The following is a 19155-nucleotide window of genomic DNA, read 5'->3' on the forward strand; positions in this document are numbered from 1 at the left end:
TTCCACAGTCATCTCAATAGATCGCCTCCAGAAGATGAACTTTCCCGGAGCCAAGCTCCCTCGCTACCAGTCTCTGAGAGGACTGAGGCCTCAGGACCAGGAGACGGCCGTCACCCTCCCCGACTCCGTCTTTGAGCCACCCTTGGAGACCAAGGGCCACCGCCACCTGGACACCTTCCCAGAACCCTTCCTGAGGAACCACACATCCAACAGGAAGAGGCGCCATAGAGGTCCTGACGACCCCGAGCAGGAAGCCATCGCTAGTGTGATCATCTTCCACAGCCTGGCCTCACTTCTGCCTGAGAGCTACGACCCTGATAAGAGGAGTCTGAGGTGAGACCAAGAGAGACTGAGATCTGATTCCATATTAACATACATACAGTTGAAGTCGGAAATTTACATACACTCAGGTTGGAGTCATTAAAACTTGTTTTTCAGCTACTCCACAAATTTCTTGTTAACAAACTATAGTTTTTGCAAGTCGGTGAGGACATCTACTTTGTGCATGACACAAGTCATTTTTCCAACAATTGTTTACAGACAGATTATTTCACTTATATTTCACTGTATCACAATTCCAGTGGGTCAGAAGTTTACATACACTAAGTTGCCCGTGCCTTTAAACAGCTTGGAAAATTCCAGAAAATGATATCATGGCTTTAGAAGCTTCTGATAGGCTACTTGACATAATTAGAGTCAATTGGAGGTGTACCTGTGGATGTATTTCAAGGCCTACCCTCAAACTCAGTGCCTCAGCCAAGACCTCCACAAGTCTGGTTGATCCTTGGGAGCAATTTCCAAACGCCTGAAGGTACCACGCTCATCTGTACAAACAGTAGTACGTATACAAACAGTACTGCCCAGGTTATAAACCTCTTATGGCTGCGATCCCCGTACAGGGATCAACATCAGGGGAATCTCAGAGTGACAACTAAAAATACAACGCCGTAACATTAAACATTCTTGAAAATGCAAGTGTCTTACATCCTTCAAAAGATTAGGATCTTGGTAATCAAACTACGTTTTCCGATTTAAAAAGCTATTACAGAGAACAAATACCATGCTTTTGTTTGAGAAGAGCGATCAACAACAAAAAATAATTTCCCGCCATAACAGTTTTTACACATTCACATCTGAAGGTAAAATTATGACTTACATTCTGATATCTTGCTCTTATTTCTCTTCGTGAGGGTCCCATTGATCAAATGAAGTGCGGTTTTCTTTGATAAAATCCATTTTTATAGCCTAAATCGAAACATTTGGTAAACCGTTTGTGCCGTGAATTCCATCTCTATCAACTTTTTACGGAGCATTCGACGTAATTACACATGGTAAACAATCGTTATCTAGTCATGGTGGGTTTCAGTGCATTCCTCTGGATGTTTGCAACACAGCCAAACTTGATTGTTTTGTTTTTTTGCGGGGAGTATTGACCGAAGTGAACTGATTTGAAGACAACGAGCAATGACTTCATTGCGCACCAATCATTTTAGCGAAGCTTCGTTGATTGACTGTATTTCTGCCCAATGACCACTGATCTTCTTGAAATCTAGCTGGGTAGATAGCCAACGAGCTGAGCTAAACGCCAGTATGTGATGGTTATGAATCTTTGAGTGTAATGATTCAAACAGGAGCTGAGGAGCTGTTTCTGCAAGGACAGGACGTACTTTACGAGGATTAAATGTCAGGAATTGTGAAAAACTGAGTTTAAATGTATGTATACTTCCGACTTCAACTGTGTGTGTGTGTGTGTGTGTGTGTGTGTGTGTGTGTGTGTAGGGGTTAAGGGAGGAAGAGAAGATGGTAAAGTATAGGTTGCTGTCTTCTATGCTAAAGTATTATTTAATGATTGTTTTGTGTGACGTCCACTAGGGTGCCCAAGCGTCCTGTCATCAACACCCCTGTGGTCAGCATCACGGTCCATGACAACGAGGAGCTTCTGCAGCACACCCTGGACAAACCAATCACTGTGCAGTTCCGCATGGTCACCGCTGAGGACCGCTCCAAACCCATCTGTGTCTTCTGGAACCACTCCATACTGTGAGTTGCACACACACACACACATTAGCTATTTGAACTTTGAGCTGTAGAAACAAAGGTTTTTAGAAAGGCTCTATAAAGGATTAGGTTGAAACCAATGAATCCACCATTGCATTGTTTGACTGTTTATTGTGTTTGTCAGAGCGGGGAACGGAGGCTGGTCAGCTAAAGGCTGTGAGATGGTGTTCAGGAACAACACTCACATCAGCTGCCAGTGTTACCACATGACGAGCTTCGCTGTCCTCATGGATGTCTCCAGGAGAGAGGTGAGAGGGGCTACACGATGTATCACAAAAACACCACACAACATTCCCCTCATACTTTCAGACCTAACATTGCATACAACACTACAAAACTACTCCATATAGACTTCACATTGTAAACTTCATATAGATACCTCAATGCACCACAGGCCACACCCAAAAGTGGTCTTGTTCACTATAATGACCAGAAAAAGCTCTATTTAAACTTCCCCTTCTTATCTTTTCAGAACGGTGAGATCCTGCCCGTGAAGCTGGTGACGTGGAGCACGGTGGGTGTGACCCTGGTCTTCCTCTTTCTCACCACCCTCTTCCTCCTCTGCCTGCGGGCCATGCACTGCAACAAGACCAGTATCATCAACAATGGAGCCACTGCCCTCTTCATCTCCGAACTCATCTTCATCCTGGGCATTAACCTGCCAGACAACCCGGTAAACTACTGGAACAAAGTTATTCTCTATCTACCTTTTTAATACTGTATTTGACCTCGTGTCCCTCTCTACCTCCGTTCAGCACTTCACTTTCAGTATCCTACCTTTCCTCTCATTTGTATTTGGAATAGGTGACTGACATATGGATCTGATTAAAATCTAAGGAAAAAATAAGCAAAGCATTCAGCCCATTTTGAGGCCTGTCATATCCAGTATTATATGCTCTCTCTCTCTGTCTGTGTGTGTCTGTGTGTGTGTTTAGTTCATGTGCACAATCATTGCCATCTTGCTGCATTTCTTCTACCTGTGCACCTTCTCCTGGCTCTTCCTGGAGGGCCTGCACGTCTACCGCATGCTGAGCGAAATACGAGACATCAACTACGGACCCATGCGCTTTTACTACATGATCGGCTGGGGCGTGCCGGCCTTTATCACAGGTCTGAATAATACACACACACAGACACACAATGCCAACTTATCATATATCCAGTTAGACTGTAGTTATTTTATAGTTACTGGTAGTTACTAGTGGTTTGTTTGTTTGTTGTGTTGTCCAGGCCTGGCGGTCGGACTGGACCCAGAGGGTTATGGGAACCCAGACTTCTGCTGGCTGTCCATGTACGACACTCTGATCTGGAGCTTGGCAGGGCCCATCGCCATGGTGGTGTTTGTGAGTACACTCCACCTCTAATACAGTGTATTATATTACACTCATATGATATGGTGGTTGGTGTGTAATCTTTGTGTAGCTTGCGTTCAATATTAGTAGCTTATTATGTAAATGATGGTGCATTAATACATTGTTTGTGTTTTCCAGATGAACATCTTCCTGTACATCCTGGCCTCCAGAGCATCCTGCTCCATTAGACACCACAGATTTGAGAAGAAAGAGCCCCCTGTGTGAGTGTCCTGCCGCTGCCTGAATAAAAACAATAGGGAAACTACACTCATTCTGTCATTAACACAGGCATGCTGTTGTACCCCGAGGAAACATGACTACCGCACTTTAGGGACAACGGAGAGAGTTGAGAGTGAAGCTGCCAATTCACTAAACTCTGAAAATGCACTTATCCCAATGTAACCTTTGTGGTGTCCTCATTTAACGTGTGTGTGTGTGTGTGTGTGTGTGTGTGTGTGTGTGTGTGTGTGTGTGTGTGTGTAGCTCTGGGCTGAGGACTGCGTGTGGGGTTCTCCTCCTGGTCACTGTAACATGTCTGTTAGCTGTACTCTCAGTCAACAGTGACATGATCATCTTCCACTACTTGTTTGCTGGATTCAACTGTCTCCAGGTAAACACTTTCTTCTCTGACTTATACCAGGAATCGGTAACTTGCTCCATTGGTTTCTTTGACCTCCTCTTCCTTTGGTCTGTCCACCCAGGGTCCCTTCATCTTCTTCTTCCGCATCGTCTTCAACAAGGAGGCCAGGAACGCCATGCGCTACTGCTGCAGCCGCAAGCGCCCAGATCACATGATCAAGTCCAAGCCCTCTGTGAGTCTCTCCCACTATACAGGGACACCAGTCATCCAAGGCCTTAGTAGAACAGGAACTAGTACAGCTATGTACAGCTGTAGGCCTCCATATCATACCTTTAGGTTTGGCCTTGTGTTACCAAGGACAATGAACTAAAGCATCAAACAAATAAAACAGAATTTGGTGTGATGACTTACTGCCTATTAACTTATACCATGTCCCTCTCCTCCTCCTCCAGTCATATAACTGTACCACCAGCTACATGGATGGCAGACTGTACCACCTGCCGTTTGGAGACTCCAGTGTGTCTCTGAACGGCACCCTGCAGAGTGGCAAGAGCCAGCAGAGCTACGTCCCTTTTGTCCTTAGGTACGGCAAGCCCAGAGGGACATAACAGACCCCATGGACACTGTCCAGGGCCTCCTGCATCATTGTGTATTAGAAAAAAGTTTACTTTACAAATGAATTGAAAATGTATATTTTATGATGGTCTATTATGTACAGTAATACAAGTAGAACAGCCCTTTCAGATACACATAGTAACTTTGATTGAGGAGATGAGGGCTTTGTGTTTGTACGTTTATGTCCTGTTACAAGTCCTGTTGTGTTTTTCAGGGATGATGGTGGCCTGAATAACAGCCAAGCACACATCGCTCTGAATGAACACGGCTCACTCTTCCATGAAACTAAAGAGCATTTAGATAGTAGGTCTCCCATTCTAATGTCATTAGGATCACTGTGACTACCTTTAGCAGAGAGGCAAACAGAGGGTTATTTCATATGGTTAATATATGTATACAAAATATATATCTGTGCAATTCTCATTGGTCATCATCTTAACGTGTGTGTGCAACAACAGATCCCAACTCGGACTCTGACAGTGATCTGTCTCTGGAGGACGACCAGAGCGGCTCATACGCCTCCACACACTCCTCTGACAGTGAGGAGGAGGAAGAGCCCTACCCACCAGAGGAATGCTGGGAAAGCATGGCCTCCAACGTGTCCAAGAGACCACACCCTCACGGTATGACCTCACACCTATAATCAACCCAGTCATCCACACTCTATACGACCTCATACCTTCAATGCCTCACTCTCAGTAGACCACACCAACATGGTGGTTGTGTTCCCCTGCTCAGACGTTGCATGCATCAACCAATGGTTGCTGTTGGGCACCAGGTTGCTATAATGTATGATGTGGTTAGCTGATTTGTAAAATACCTATCTAGGCGTTGTAAGATTTGGAATGCGTCAGCAACGCTTTGGCAGAGGAACGCGCCCGGTTTGTCACCACAGCCCCATCCACTGTGTGACCTCAGACCTTCTTGATAATACTGCTCCCACACTTTTAACAGTTCACCACACCCAAACAGCACACACTGACCAGACCTTCAATAGACTACACCTACACCGTATACAATTGTCCAGGTGTAAATAAATCCACCTCTGAGCAATACATGAATGTTATGAATTTGACCATAGCTTACACCATCATTTAATGCATCAAGCATTTAAGATGTAGTCTTAAAATTGTTCCCCAGATAACAACCTGAGTAAGCTGTACTGGCCAGTGGAGTATATGACGACAGCCAGCAACAGTGAGGGCCTCGGGGGAGCAGACAGGCTGAAGACAGAGTCTCTGGCCAACACTGAGCTGGGCCAGACTCGGGACACCCGAGGCATGCCAAGCGAAAGGCCAGGGGACAAGGCAGGTAGCTATGGGAAGGATAACTTGATGCTGCTACTTCCCAGTCTGCCCAACCTCAATGCACACCCACAGAAAGGTTAGCAACAAAACTAAACATCCACACAGCTGCAACATTACTCCACATGTTGTTAGTTCAACTGTATATATCTGTAGGGGTGGGCTTTCCAGAACTTTGGAATTGTTTGAGAGGATATGTCTTCAAATTCAGGAATCCTAAAGAAGAAGCAGCTCTCCCCCATCGCAGAGAGAAATGGTATCAACCGCATCCATAACGAGCTGTCAAAGAATGCTCCGGGCCACGCCTCCTCTCAGGGCTCCTCCTCCAGTGAGAGCCGAGGGGGCCGGGCAAAACCCAGTCTACCAGATCAGCTGAATGGTGTCGGCATGAGCATCAAGGCGGGAACAGTAGACGGTGACTCGTCAGGATCAGAGTGAGTGTCATCCAACACAGAGCACCAAACACAAAGCAGGTTCAAGCATAATACGCAGAATACACCGCTCTGTCTGAACTCAACCCAGAGCAGATCACAAACACAGCAACATGTACAGTACAACACAATGTCATAGAATCAAAGCAACAGCTTTAGATGGAAGTTAAGAGATTTCTCAGTACTTATGTATTTAAATGTTGTTTTATACAGTATGTTACATTTTCTGTTGATCAGTCTGCCAGGTTGATGTGTGAGAATTGATGTCCCACTGAATGTATCTTGAGCACCCCCCCCCCCATCACCATTGTGTGTAGTCCTCTGTCCTCCTTTATGTACTGGTGATGTTAGCATGCTGGCTTGTCAACAGTCCAAAACATACAGCACCGTCACATTCTCATCAATGAGCTCAGACACCAATAATGTCAAGCAACTTCCGTGATCAGGTGATTTTATTCTATTGCAAGCATTTCGTTACACTCGCATTAACATCTGCTAACCATGTGTATGTGACAAATAAAATTTGATTTGATTATTGGGAACAAAATACTGTTCCATAAACAGAGGGACTTAGTAAAAGCTGATTTCAACAAGTTAGATTATATATGAACACTTTTTTTTAGCTTTGATTGCTACCATTATACAAGCGGCTTTAAAGCGGGAATCAGCAGTTGAAACAATAACAAGGCGTACTCCCAGCGCCTATTTTGTTACAGAGCTGAGGGATGGGGCTAGAGAAATGTAAATTCATAGACAGAGCTATGGATGCAAGGACTGACCATCCATGATATCAAAAGTATAGTTTTAACTATGTTTTAATGCTATATAGTGTTTGAAAACATTTCATTTGTTTACAAACATTGGAATGAAACAAGCTGATATGATGGGGTCTGACAGTTACACTAAGCTCCTGAGGCATTTCTAAGTTCTATTCTTCAAGAATCAATAGGTACATATTATTCATTTATAGGTCAAAAAAATAGTTAGGCAATATCATTTTATTATGAAGAGTGTCTACAATGCTGAGTCTTGTAGCTTACGAACCACCCTTCTCTGTCCTCTCTCTCGCTCCAAAAACCATAGATTCTTATTCTTTCATTTTATTCACTGAAGCACTTGATCCTCATTTGAAATCAGGATCACTGTCTTCATGTCGATGGATCATTCAGCCCTTACAGCCATCCTTCACCCCTTACAACCAAAATAAGAATCCCGTGTGTGTGTGTGTGTGTGTGTGTGTGAATAATTCATTCATTTTTTTCCTGTTCCTTCTATTTTCCCTGTGTTGTGTTGTTTGTCACCGACACCACCCCCCTCCCATCGCCCTGTTTTCCCAGCAGCCGCCGTAACACATATGAGCAGGCTGACAGAGGGGTGTGTCTTTGCAGGTCATAGAGCCCAGCCCCTCATCGCCACGCACACTTTTCTCTGAGTGACAGGAGCTGATGTGTGAGGAGACACAGAGCGTTGGACTGTCCTCAACTGGAGATCCATGGAGTACCCTCTCTCTTCCCCCTCATTTTTTAAGAGGGTGCGTGTGTGTGCGAGAGAGCACGAGACAGAGCCAAACCTCAGGAGTCTCTGCACTGGCCCAGGCTTGACAGCACTGATGGAATGAGTCTCCCTCTTTAAAAAATATATATATATCATTGTTTGTTTACATACTTGAAGCGATGTACTTTTTAAAATAATTTACACTGCCTGACCAGATGTTCTGGTAGTCAACTGGAGCAGATGTTTCGTTTTATGTTTCAAACTCCGGAGATACGGAAAAATGAAGTCCTCCTTTGGTTGTGTCATTTAGCTGTCAGATTTGAAAAGTTCAGGGAAATTCCTTATCTAATTTGTCATTTCAGAAAGGGTCGCCTGTACAGTTGTTTTGTTTGAGGATTTAATTGTTCTACTGAGGGCTGGGGCCAGTTTGAGTTTTGCTGCAGTGTAGAGAGGACTCACTCTTCTCCACTCCAGTCTCAGGAAGCTGCCAGCCTGAGCAGTCAGTCCAACATGTCCCCAGACTGAACAGGAGACAGGGACAGCTCCACCCAGCTGAGTTCAGGCACTGGAGGAAAGGGACTCCTGTTGGAAGTGTGGCTGGAGAACTGGGTTGTGGACAGTGAGGCCATTGGGTCACTCAGTATTGCAATGCCCCGTATTGGACGCGCTCTGTAAACAGTTTCTCTCACTATTGACGGATGTTTAATCAAGGCAACAGTGACCGGACAGCTGTCACCCAGAGGGAGAACGCCTGCCTTTCTCCACTTCGCCTTTGTTTTATTACATCATCATTGGAGGAAAAGAGTGCGCGTGTCAAGAATTTGTATAACAAGGACTTTTGTAAAGTGTTGGGAGCAAATATTTGTATGAACATTGAAGTTGCTACCGTTTTTGTCCAAGGGATATTTGCCTTCATTTGAATCAGTGACTAAATGACTTTGTATTTTATAGATCAGATATGAAGGACCCATTGTTTTGTCAAATACTTACTGTAATACTCTTTGAAATGTATTCCAATTTTACTGTACAGAGTTGTCTGTAAAATGACATACACTAATACTTCATGCAACATATTGAATCATACTACATAAACTGTACACACCTCAGTCAGTGCTCAAATATACCGTACACCACTACATTCCAACTATTGAAAAGCAGTTCAGGCAATTTATTGATGTGTAGGAAAGAACCTGTTATTTCTCTTGCATATTACTTGTTTTTTATGTGTCTTATCATTAATTTAACATTACTCCACAAGCACCAACACAGCCTTCATCAGAATCATGTTTTATTGGAAGATTTAATAACACTACAGTTCCTGAGAGGATTGTGTTTGCACTGGTGCTCCCTAAAATGAAATGAACGGACATCTGAGAGCATTCGCCATGATACAATACCTCAACAATATGTGCCAAGTCAAGGGAATTTCTGCATTGCCAATTGTTATTTGAAAATGTTTCTCTTTTTGTTTTTTTACAACACTATGGTAAATACAAGGTGAAACTTAGTAAAACATTTGCTGAAGGGTTATTGAATATCAGGCCTACAAAAGAGTTCTCTCATTTTCATTACCACATTATCGGGATCCTAATTAATCACTTTGTTGAGACTCAACTGTGAAGAGCTCTAGATATGCTACTCTCATACTCCTTATCTGGTTGGTACGAACAGTTCATAATTGGAGCTCCAAGCAATCAACTGCTTAAAACCAAGACCTGTAGTAGGTTACTGATGTCAAAGCTTTAGTGATCCAGGGTAGATATGACTTGTATTTTTCTAAGATAAATGGCTTTCTAAAGGAATTTTCCAAAATGCAATGAGTAAAACAGACATGCTTTTAATACAGTGGTATTGTTTTTTATTCCTTCAGGGGAAATGGCCTCCTTAGTCTATTAAAAATATTACATAACGCATGTAGGCCAAGCAGTTTGTAGTAGAATGCTGAGCTTTAGTACAGTCCAGTCATTAGAGCCCTCTGGTGCTGAACTGCTACCGAAACACAACTAAAAATCAAATAAAAATGTATTGGTCACATGCCGGTGTAGCAAAATGCTTGTAACTTCAAGAAGAATCGCAGATTAGTCGTTGAAATTCAAGTCTTTATTCTTTTGTGTCGTCTGTTTCAAGGGGACACTCCTTGCAGGGTAGAGCATTCCCATCTTCAGTAGCTGAGGCTCCACTGCGCCAACCCAGCATAGCAGACAGTGCCCTGCCCCACCCCACCAGGGTCGCCAGCACTCCTCCCTCTGGGGCCGGCTCACTGTGCCTAACCTTGGAGGATACCTGGCACTTCAGGCTCTCAATACGCTCATGGAGCTCTTTTGTCAGATGGTGGCTGGTGCCCAATTTGTACTTGTAGTCTACAGTAACACAGAGAAAGTAAGGAGATGGAGAGGACTTTTTAGAGTTCATATGCTCAGATAAATTGAAGTGTAGGGACACTTTGACCAGGGATTACCATTCTCAATATTTTGTAGAATCTGCAGGGTCTCCTTCTCAATCATACACACCATAGGGAGGGGAATCTGAAGAGGAGAGTTGCATGATTCAGCTTTCAGGGTCATGGACATTAAGATATGCACAATTAATGTCATCAGCAACTCTCACGACCAGCATTACCCTTTCTACCATTGAGCTGAGGTGAAGGAATAAGGTTTGGGTCTCTTACACTGGTTTTGCAGTCCAGCTCATGCTGCATGATCATGGCCTTGCGTTCGGGGTCATCGGTCAGGCAGTTGATGTGGTAGCCTCTCCGATGGGCCATCTTCCACTTGCTGATATACTTGGTGGTGCCCCAGATAGAAAGCATCCGGGCAACGGAATCCTCCTCTGTGGCGCACAACAATGGTTACTTACATCATTGGTGCTTTATCAGTGTACTTCAGAATAGTGGGGGAGAAATGTTACTGGTGATAATACTCACTACCCTTCTCCTTGGGTTGGGCTGCAGGTCCTGCCTAATGAAAGAGGGACACATACCTAAACTGTATGTGATGACATCCCTGATATCAAATGTACAGTTGTCTGGATTGGACCAAACATTACGATGTCCTTTCTAACAAAGTTACCTCTTCATCGTCATCCTCTTCATCCACACCCTCTGACTCCGCGCCACTCTGTCCCTTGTCTGACTGCACGCCAGTCCCCCCAACAAAGCCATCATCATCCTCCTCCTCCTCCTCGCTCTGTGAGTCACTGAGACCAGAGTGCAAGCATTTACCTCATGCTTTGGTATTCCAATTGTATGAGACTATATTCACTATAGTAGTGACCATATCATGAACTAGGTGAGACTACACCATTGTATTTCTATGGACTATACGTACTCCAAGGTGGGCTGCTGTGCAGTGTGAGCAGTCTCAATCTTCTCCATCCCCAAACCTCTGGATCACAGAAGTATAATGTAGAAGTCTTCAGTAACTTAAAATGCCAATACAATCAATGCCAATACAATTATTCATAGTGTACACTACGTATTATAGGTTAAAAAATGCTGTCGCTTCTTACCTACTTGGTACACAATGGCCAGGATAGTCTTGTTGCAGTTCAAAAGCACTTGAAAAATGCTGTTGTCAGTTATGACACGTTTCAGAACTCTCAGAATACCTCAGTTCCAGAATCTTAATATTCAATTATTCTTACCATCCTAAATTTCTTCCAGGTGTTGATTCATGTCATTACATTTTAGTTTGTCACATGTGCAACAGGCGTATAGATAGCATCACTTCCATCTTCTGTATTAATGTGGGTCGTTACCCTGCTGGCATCTAAATGATAAAGATTGGTTTCTTATCAGGGAAATAGCAGTATCCTCTAAGGCTTGAGGACTGGTGCTGTGAAGATGCTGAAAACAACCCTATTTAAGAGTGAAGGGAAACAATTGATTATTTGTCAAAATCATTTTATTTAAAATTTTAAATGAATTTCATAGATGCATGAATACTCTGACAACCAGTTAATACAGTCTAAAATTAATATTTGTATATATAATACTGCGTTTTCTTTTTTTTTTTAACTATATTTCAAATGTTTTATCTAGTAACAATCCTATGTTCAATCAGCAATTAGCATGCCAGCTAAGTCGGAAGCATAGTGTCTGCTAGAGTTTGTATACTATGCAAATACACACGGCACAAACACATTTGTCAAGTGTCAGCTTAAATACTGTATATATAACTCCTGTAAAGGAAGAGGACAACTGTCTTTGACAATATTTATTATTGGCCTTCCAGAAACACACTGTCCTTTTTCCATAAATACAACAAAAAGTAATTTTTTTTGACCATAATCCTTTGCAACAGTCTGTGGTCCTCTCTGAGTTTCAGTTTGAGTCCTCCAGGCTGCTGCTCTTCTGATCTGAGCCACAATTGCAAAGCCGTACCATGATGCTTTGCAGGCTGGGTTCTACGATGCCGAGCAGTGGCCTCTGGGAAGGGTCTCCATTCCAGCAGGCCTCCATCAGCTGCCAGCATTCCTCATCAAAGTTGGCCAACCGTTCGGGTCGCGCGCCTGCAAACAACATGGGCACAAATGAGGCCCGGGCAGCTCTCTAGTCCAATTCAGCTAACAGACACACATACCACATCTCATCCACAAATAGACACACTGTAAATCCTGGATAAAAGACAAATGTTAAAACAAGAATTAGTATTTTAGCTGTGGGTTTGCACATCACCTTTTTTAACATTATTCCACAACTGGTCCTTGCTGGAGCATTTCTCAAAGGACTCTGGGAGTTTGACGGAGCCAGTGCAGAGGTACCAGAACAGGATTCCAAAGGCATAGACATCCACAGAATTATCATACTTTCCTGAAGAAAGAGGTAAGACTTGGGGTTTAACCAAAGAGTCTAGAATAAGAGATGATGCAGCAGTGTGACCGAGTAGCAGGATAGCTGACCTGTGAAGAGCTCAGGGGCCATGTGGATGGGGGTTCCTACAATGCTGCCGGACATCATGGCCTCTGGCTTACAGAAGCCCAGGTCTGTGATCTTGGCCCGGTTCTGTTTGTCCAGCTGAGGGAGGGACAGATGACAGCACAGATGAGGAACACTTTTGGCAAGACGTGAAACTTCAGGACCATAAATATTGGTTTCTCAGGGAATACACAGTCAAAAAAGCATACCCTTGAGTCTTCAATACAAAGAAAGTGATTTTATCCCCCAATTGTCAACTCAAAACTAAATTCCAAAAAGGTCAGTACTCAGAGCATCCAATGCCCCAGAACAATACAGCTATGTGTTGTAGCCTGTGACCTCCATTTCATGAAAATGCAAACATAGTATGTCTCATTAAACATTGCCCCTTATTTTCACACATAGTTAAGTCAGTCAGAGGACACAGCAAAACAGTGATATATGAGCCAACCATCATACTGTGTAGGCAGGGCTGGGCTATTCTTACACAACCAAGCAAGAAACACAGGTGGAATATGATGGAAATAATGAGGTGTGCGGTGGAGCATTTCCCCTGAGCCATGATGCCCACAGCTGAATCAGCTCAACATTAGAACTGATTTGATGAATGGATAATGTAGTGATCAACGCTAGTGTTACACATTTAGCATGATTTGAGATGACCTTTAACCCTCACTCACCAGCACATTCTTTAGTTTGATGTCTCTGTGCAGAAGCCCCTGGCCATGCAGGAAGCGAATGCCTTCCACCACGTCCAGAGCGATCTGGAGTCTTTCCTTTAGTGATAAACCAGCCTGATAGAGAGTGAGGAGATGGGGAGGTAGGCCTCAGTGTGCCAAATCACTTATGTCATCATAAGTGCTAGATGAACTATATTAGGGTAAATGATAGATATGGGACTACCTTCAGGCCTGTGTAGAGATCTCTGTGAAGCCTCTCCATGATGAGCAGCACAGCAATGCTGGAGCCGCCGCCATACGTATGGTCAATCACCGAGCCGTGCAGGTCCACCAGGCGCTCGTGTTTAGGGAGGGACCTGAGCAATAGAGAAGGGAGGAAAACAAAGGTCCTACATTTTTATATACGTCCTACCCTCTGTGTTAGTAGAAATGGCGGGGACGGGGGTTGCATTGGAATATATATTATATTGAATTCTGCTTATATCACGCTATACCAGAATAAAGATAAAGTTGAAATGCAGAGACTCCGAGGCCATTGATTGAGTGCTTTTGAAGTGACAGGCTACAGATACAACCCATCTCCGCGGCACTGTATCAGCACAATGGACAGCGCCCTACACACTAAAGTGAGGTTGTTTTGGTAATGAATATAGGCTACAGGATAAATAGGGTAATTCCCCTATGTGAATGCAGCCATACACACAGCGGTCTTAACAAAATAACCTAGTCATTCATGCAGGCTTAGAATACTGACAACTACTACAGTGAGAAGCAGCCATGAAGTTAAATCACAGCAGTCTTGCCAAACAAATAGGCCCGCTTGAAAAATCATGGAGCCCATGAGTACAGCAACACGTGATATAGCACAACGTGATCAACCAGCATAAAACTAAAACTGAGGACACACAAGTTTCAACTGAGGGGGCTATGCCTCCCTTGTGGAGCCTGGCCCGCAAATACAGTACCATCACTTTTCTTCCATGGTGTATGAAATTCTTCTATCAGTCACAAGGGGGCATAGGCATCACAGTTCCAACACAAGCATCTGCCCACAGACACGAGTGGTTACTTCTCTATGAACTGCATTAGTAAGCTGTTAGAGCAGATGATCCGTGAAATTACACAGTGAAAGGCTGCAGTTATATGAAATTAACATGCTGAGATGTACACTAAACACAGCACCAGATGCCAATTCATTGCCCTAGAGAAAAACATGTGTCCTGGAGAGCAGAATATGTTTCCTTATCCTAGAGGGTGTTGGTTTTACCAGTACATGCATTATACAAAGAGCTGTCACCACCAATAACAATAGTTTCATTGATGACAAATGAGTCTCACCATTCTTTATTATTGGATGATTCTTTTTCACTTGACTATGGATCAATTTTGATAATGCAAAACAAGTTCACCCAGTTGACGTCCTATTTACTATCTTAAATCTCAGCTTATTAAAGGCATGCTTTATTGAAATGATAGTCCATTCAGCAATGGTTGAGGTCCACAGGCTGGGCCTGCTCACCTGGTGTAGTGAAACTCCAGGGCCAGGTCGTTCCAGTGCTTGTCATCAGGTGGTACAACTGACTTCAGAGCGCAGGGATAGCGTCCCCCCCAGCTGTCACACAGATAGACCACTCCATACTGACCCCGCCCCAGCTCTGGCCCAAGTTTGGGCTTGCCTGCCAGGAAGAGAGGAACATGTCAATACATTTTCATACAACCAACAGTGACATCAAAGTAAACTACTGGTCAACTTCATGAAAAAGTTTGTCAGTCAGAAATACAGATGTGTGTTATTGTACTGTGACTGGTATAGGTTCTGGGCCTTTTTAGCATGTGAGAGCATGGAACCCAGGCAGAGTGATTACTGTCAGTGCCAGAGCTCAAAGCCCAGTGGATAGAGCAGCTAGTATGTGTGTGTCTCACCATGCAGTAGCACGTCTCGGAGGGAGCGGCTCTCCAGAGACAGGCGGGCCAGCCGCGGGGCGTGGTCCTTCCTCACACGCAGCCACAGGTCCTCAGTACGCTCCAACCGCCCCGTGTGGCCTTCCTCCAGCTACACACACATACGTCATTGGTTGAAATGAAGCCAACAAATGTTAACGACACTCCAGATACTTGTAAACCCATAAGATCATCATAAGAGTACAAAACTGCAAACAGAAAAATTATCTAGGACTAGAAATCAGATAAATCATAAATAATTCTGTCAAACACAGGCCAAATAATCCATGTTTTCCACATATAGTGTTTTAATCTGTAATATGGCATCCTAGTTCAAACTGGATTTTGTTGAAACCACTGTGATACTTAACGAGGGTCTTTATCAATGATGGGAATCACATTGTCAGTCATGTGGGAAGAACCATCACATACATTTGACCATTGAGATCAAAGGTCAAACAAGGTCAAGCAGAAAATCTGACTTGTTTACAACACAAAATCTGTTACTGGAGAGTTGCTGAAGTTCATTTGCACACACTGTATACAGATTTTTATAATGTGTTTACATTTGTTTATCCCATGTGTAACTCTGTTGTTGCACTGCTTTGCTTTATCTTTGCCAGGTCACAGTTATAAATGAGAAGCTGTTCTCAACAGGCCTACCTAGTTAAAAATAAGTGAAATTAAAAAAAATTAAGTGAGACATTGCCAGGTTTTTAAGTCCCAAGAGCTACCGTGAAGAGAGAACCTGGCAAAACTGGTTGAAATTACAGTACCAATCAAAGGTTTGGACAAACCTAATCATCCAAGGGTTTTTCTTTATTTTACTATTTTCTAAATTGTAGAATAATAGTGAAGACATCAAAACTATGAAATAACACATCATTTGTTTCTGTAACCAAAAAACAGAAACAAATCAAAATATATTTTAGATTCTTCAAAGCCACCCTTTGCCTTGACAGCTTTGCACACGCTTGGCATTCTCTCAACGAGCTTCATGAGGTAATCACCTGGAATGCTTTTCCAACAGTCTTGAAGGAGTTCCCACATATGCTGAGCACTTGTTGGCTGCTTTTCCTTCACTCCGCGATCCAACTCATCCCAAACCATCTCAATTGGGTGGAGGTCGGGTAATTGTGGAGGCCTGGTCATCTGATGCAGCACTCCATCACTCTCCTTCTTGGTCAAATAGCCCTTGCACAGCCTGGAGGTGTGTTGGGTCATTGTCCTGTTGAAAAACAAATGATAGTCCCACTAAGCACAAACCAGATGGGATGGTGTATCGCTGCAAAATTCTGTGGTAGCCATGCTGGTTAAGTGTGCCTTGAATTCTAAATAAATCACCAACAGTGTCACCAGCAAAGCACCCCCACACCATCACACCTCCTCCTCCATGCTTCACGGTGGGAACCACACAAGCGGAGATCACCCAATCACCTATGCTGCGTCTCACAAAGACACGGCGGTTGGAACCAAAAATCTCAAATTTGGACTCATCAGACCAAAGGACATATTTCCACCGGTCTAATGTCCATTGCTTGTGTTTCTTGGCCCAAGCAAGTCTCTTCTTATTATTGGTATCCTTTAATAGTGGTTTCTTTGCAGCAATTTGACCATGAAGGCCTGATTCACGCAGTCTCCTCTGAACAGTCGAAGTTGAGATGTGTCTGTTATTTGAACTCTGTGAAGCATTTATTTGGGCTGCAATCTGAGGTGCAGTTAACTCTAATGAACTTATCCTCTACAGCAGAAATAACTCTGGGTCTTCCATTCCTGTGGCTGTCCTCATGAGAGCCAGTTTCATCATAGCGCTTGGTGGTTTTTGTGACTGCACTTGAAGAAACAGTTCTTGAAATGTTCCGGATTGACTGACCTTCATGTCTTAAAGTGTCTTCATGTCTGTCGTTTCTATGTGCTTATTTGAGCTTTTCTTACCATAATATGGACTTGGTCTTTTACCAAATAGGGCTCTCTTCTGTAAACCACAATTACCTTGTCACAACACAACTGACTGGTACAAATGCATTAAGGAAAGAAATTCCACAAATGTACTTTAAACAAGGCACACCTGTTAAATTAAATGCATTCTAGGTGACTACCTAATGAATCTAGTTGAGAGAATGCAAAGCTGTCATCAAGGCAAAGGGTGGCTATATATCAAATATATTTAGATTTGTTTAACACTCTTTTGGTTACTACATAATTCAAAGTGTTGATGTCTTCACTATTATTCTACAATATAAAAAAATAGTTAAAAAAAAAAAAACTGGAATGAGTAGGTGTGTCCAAACTTTTGACTGGTACTGTATATCATTATTACAGACAGAGACTGGTTGAAAGAAGGTCATTGATAAGGTCATTTCAAACCGTTTTTCCCGCTGGGAAAGAAAAAAGTAGCCAAGACCAAACCTGATTGGATGAAGTGTGCAATAGAGAAGAGGGCACCTTATGGAGAGTGTGAAGGTGCATAAAAAAAGTTTCTTGTTTGATAAAAAAAGATTAGCTGAAGCCGGGTTTGGAGTGCGGTGTACCTGTCGCAGGGAGCCAGCGAAGGCATCGTGGGAGCTGTTGAGGCGTGTTCTGAACTGGGAACAGATACTCTTAGCCAGCTTGGCAGCACTCAAGCTCTCTATGGCATCCTGGGCCACCTTCCTCTTCCACTCTGTAGTGATGCCAGGAGGGTTCACAAACGTTATCCTCTGAATGATCTACATAGGGGAAGAGAGAAAGAGAAGGAGAGGAGAGAGAGACAGAGAGAGAGAATACACAAGAAATAAATCAAGGTTCAAATCAATGTGTTGTTATTGCAAAGCCCTACAATTGAAGTAGATTCCTGATGCTCGACTGGGAATGGTTACCTGTTTGATCTGCTCCCAGACGAGTCTCGTAACAGATGATCCTGAATGGAAGGTCACCTCCACGTGATAGGCAGCGTTAAGGATCTGACCAGGACAGGAAGTGAGATGGAGAGAACAGAACAAGATGTTATCATTTAACTTAGACCAACTGTCTTGTAGGAAAAAAGGCAATTGTCTTTTATCCTGTCTTTTTCATTGTCTTTTGAGGAATCAGTCTATTGAATTAATCTCAAACATCTGATGGTATTTGGACATCTTATCAATGATATGGTCAACATAATGTAGTACAGAGAAATAGAAAAGGCATTTCTGAACAAAACAAGCTTCATTTGACATGGTTGTCATACAGTATATAAATTATGGACGAGTATACTGTACAATCATACTGTACAATCACACACCTGTTTGAGGTGGTTGGAGGTGACATTGTGGACAGATGACTCCATGTTGGACTTCTCCAGGCTGTTTAGACAGCGCTCCAGGGTTCCTACAAAGCTCTCCCTCAGGTAATCCACAGAGCTGATCAGCTTGTTGGCCACCGCCTGGTTCAACCTCACAACTATCAGCTCCTGGATCTGGTGGATGCAAGACTTGATGTCCTTTGAGGTAACAGGCTCTCCGTTGGTCGCCACTATGACATCTGTGAGTTCAGAGAGAGAGAGAAAGATAATGTAGGTTGGTTACAGGCCACTAGCATGCAAACCTCATGCTGTGACTGAATTCATGCTATGGCGTTATAGTGTGGTTATGTTGATTGCATGGCTAGTTTCGACATTTTACAAGTAGGCTAAATGGTATTTTGTAAACTGTCAAGAGAAATGTGTGAACACTGAAGAAATGACACTTTGCTACAATGTAAAGTAGTGAGTGTACAGCTTGTATAACAGTGTAAATTTGCTGTCCCCTCAAAATAACACACAGCCGTTA

General features: G+C 43.3%; 3 protein-coding genes across 5 annotated transcripts in view; 1 reads left to right on the top strand and 2 right to left on the bottom strand.

Annotated features, from left to right (window-relative positions):
- LOC112254557 (cadherin EGF LAG seven-pass G-type receptor 2) overlaps positions 1 to 9349 on the top strand; it is a 79401-nt gene extending 70052 nt beyond the window's left edge. The window contains exons 20-34 of one of the 2 annotated variants that reach the window (XM_024427249.2): positions 9 to 333; positions 1873 to 2040; positions 2183 to 2306; positions 2531 to 2731; positions 2994 to 3168; positions 3289 to 3401; positions 3549 to 3631; positions 3894 to 4020; positions 4112 to 4222; positions 4443 to 4573; positions 4820 to 4908; positions 5064 to 5228; positions 5746 to 5988; positions 6121 to 6343; positions 7681 to 9349. In XM_024427249.2, coding sequence (XP_024283017.1) covers positions 9 to 333; positions 1873 to 2040; positions 2183 to 2306; positions 2531 to 2731; positions 2994 to 3168; positions 3289 to 3401; positions 3549 to 3631; positions 3894 to 4020; positions 4112 to 4222; positions 4443 to 4573; positions 4820 to 4908; positions 5064 to 5228; positions 5746 to 5988; positions 6121 to 6343; positions 7681 to 7735 — 2333 coding nt within the window. In that variant the 3' untranslated portion in view covers positions 7736 to 9349. The remainder of the gene's footprint in view (positions 1 to 8; positions 334 to 1872; positions 2041 to 2182; positions 2307 to 2530; positions 2732 to 2993; positions 3169 to 3288; positions 3402 to 3548; positions 3632 to 3893; positions 4021 to 4111; positions 4223 to 4442; positions 4574 to 4819; positions 4909 to 5063; positions 5229 to 5745; positions 5989 to 6120; positions 6344 to 7680) is intronic. The other variant, XM_024427250.2, reaches the window with a different exon arrangement.
- Positions 9350 to 9449: 100 nt separating this feature from the next.
- On the bottom strand, positions 9450 to 11594 carry LOC112254560. Its single transcript, XM_024427253.2, has 6 exons — positions 11161 to 11594; positions 10903 to 11029; positions 10758 to 10791; positions 10503 to 10663; positions 10293 to 10359; positions 9450 to 10194 (listed from the first exon to the last, which is right to left on the bottom strand). The coding sequence occupies exons 1-6, from the start codon at positions 11205 to 11207 to the stop codon at positions 9935 to 9937; spliced, it is 696 nt and encodes a 231-aa protein (XP_024283021.1). The 5' UTR covers positions 11208 to 11594; the 3' UTR covers positions 9450 to 9934.
- Positions 11595 to 11718: 124 nt separating this feature from the next.
- LOC112254558 (dual serine/threonine and tyrosine protein kinase) overlaps positions 11719 to 19155 on the bottom strand; it is a 51928-nt gene continuing 44491 nt past the window's right edge. For both annotated transcript variants that reach the window (XM_024427251.2, XM_024427252.2), the window contains 10 exons: positions 18630 to 18868; positions 18229 to 18312; positions 17902 to 18078; positions 15353 to 15482; positions 14949 to 15105; positions 13653 to 13785; positions 13430 to 13543; positions 12734 to 12848; positions 12510 to 12644; positions 11719 to 12343 (listed from right to left, as the gene is read on the bottom strand). In XM_024427251.2, the coding sequence (XP_024283019.1) occupies positions 12156 to 12343; positions 12510 to 12644; positions 12734 to 12848; positions 13430 to 13543; positions 13653 to 13785; positions 14949 to 15105; positions 15353 to 15482; positions 17902 to 18078; positions 18229 to 18312; positions 18630 to 18868 (1472 nt within the window). In that variant the 3' untranslated portion in view covers positions 11719 to 12155. The remainder of the gene's footprint in view (positions 12344 to 12509; positions 12645 to 12733; positions 12849 to 13429; positions 13544 to 13652; positions 13786 to 14948; positions 15106 to 15352; positions 15483 to 17901; positions 18079 to 18228; positions 18313 to 18629; positions 18869 to 19155) is intronic.

The sequence above is a fragment of the Oncorhynchus tshawytscha genome, linkage group LG07 (genome assembly GCF_018296145.1).
Source record: "Oncorhynchus tshawytscha isolate Ot180627B linkage group LG07, Otsh_v2.0, whole genome shotgun sequence".
Classification (NCBI taxonomy): domain Eukaryota; kingdom Metazoa; phylum Chordata; class Actinopteri; order Salmoniformes; family Salmonidae; genus Oncorhynchus; species Oncorhynchus tshawytscha.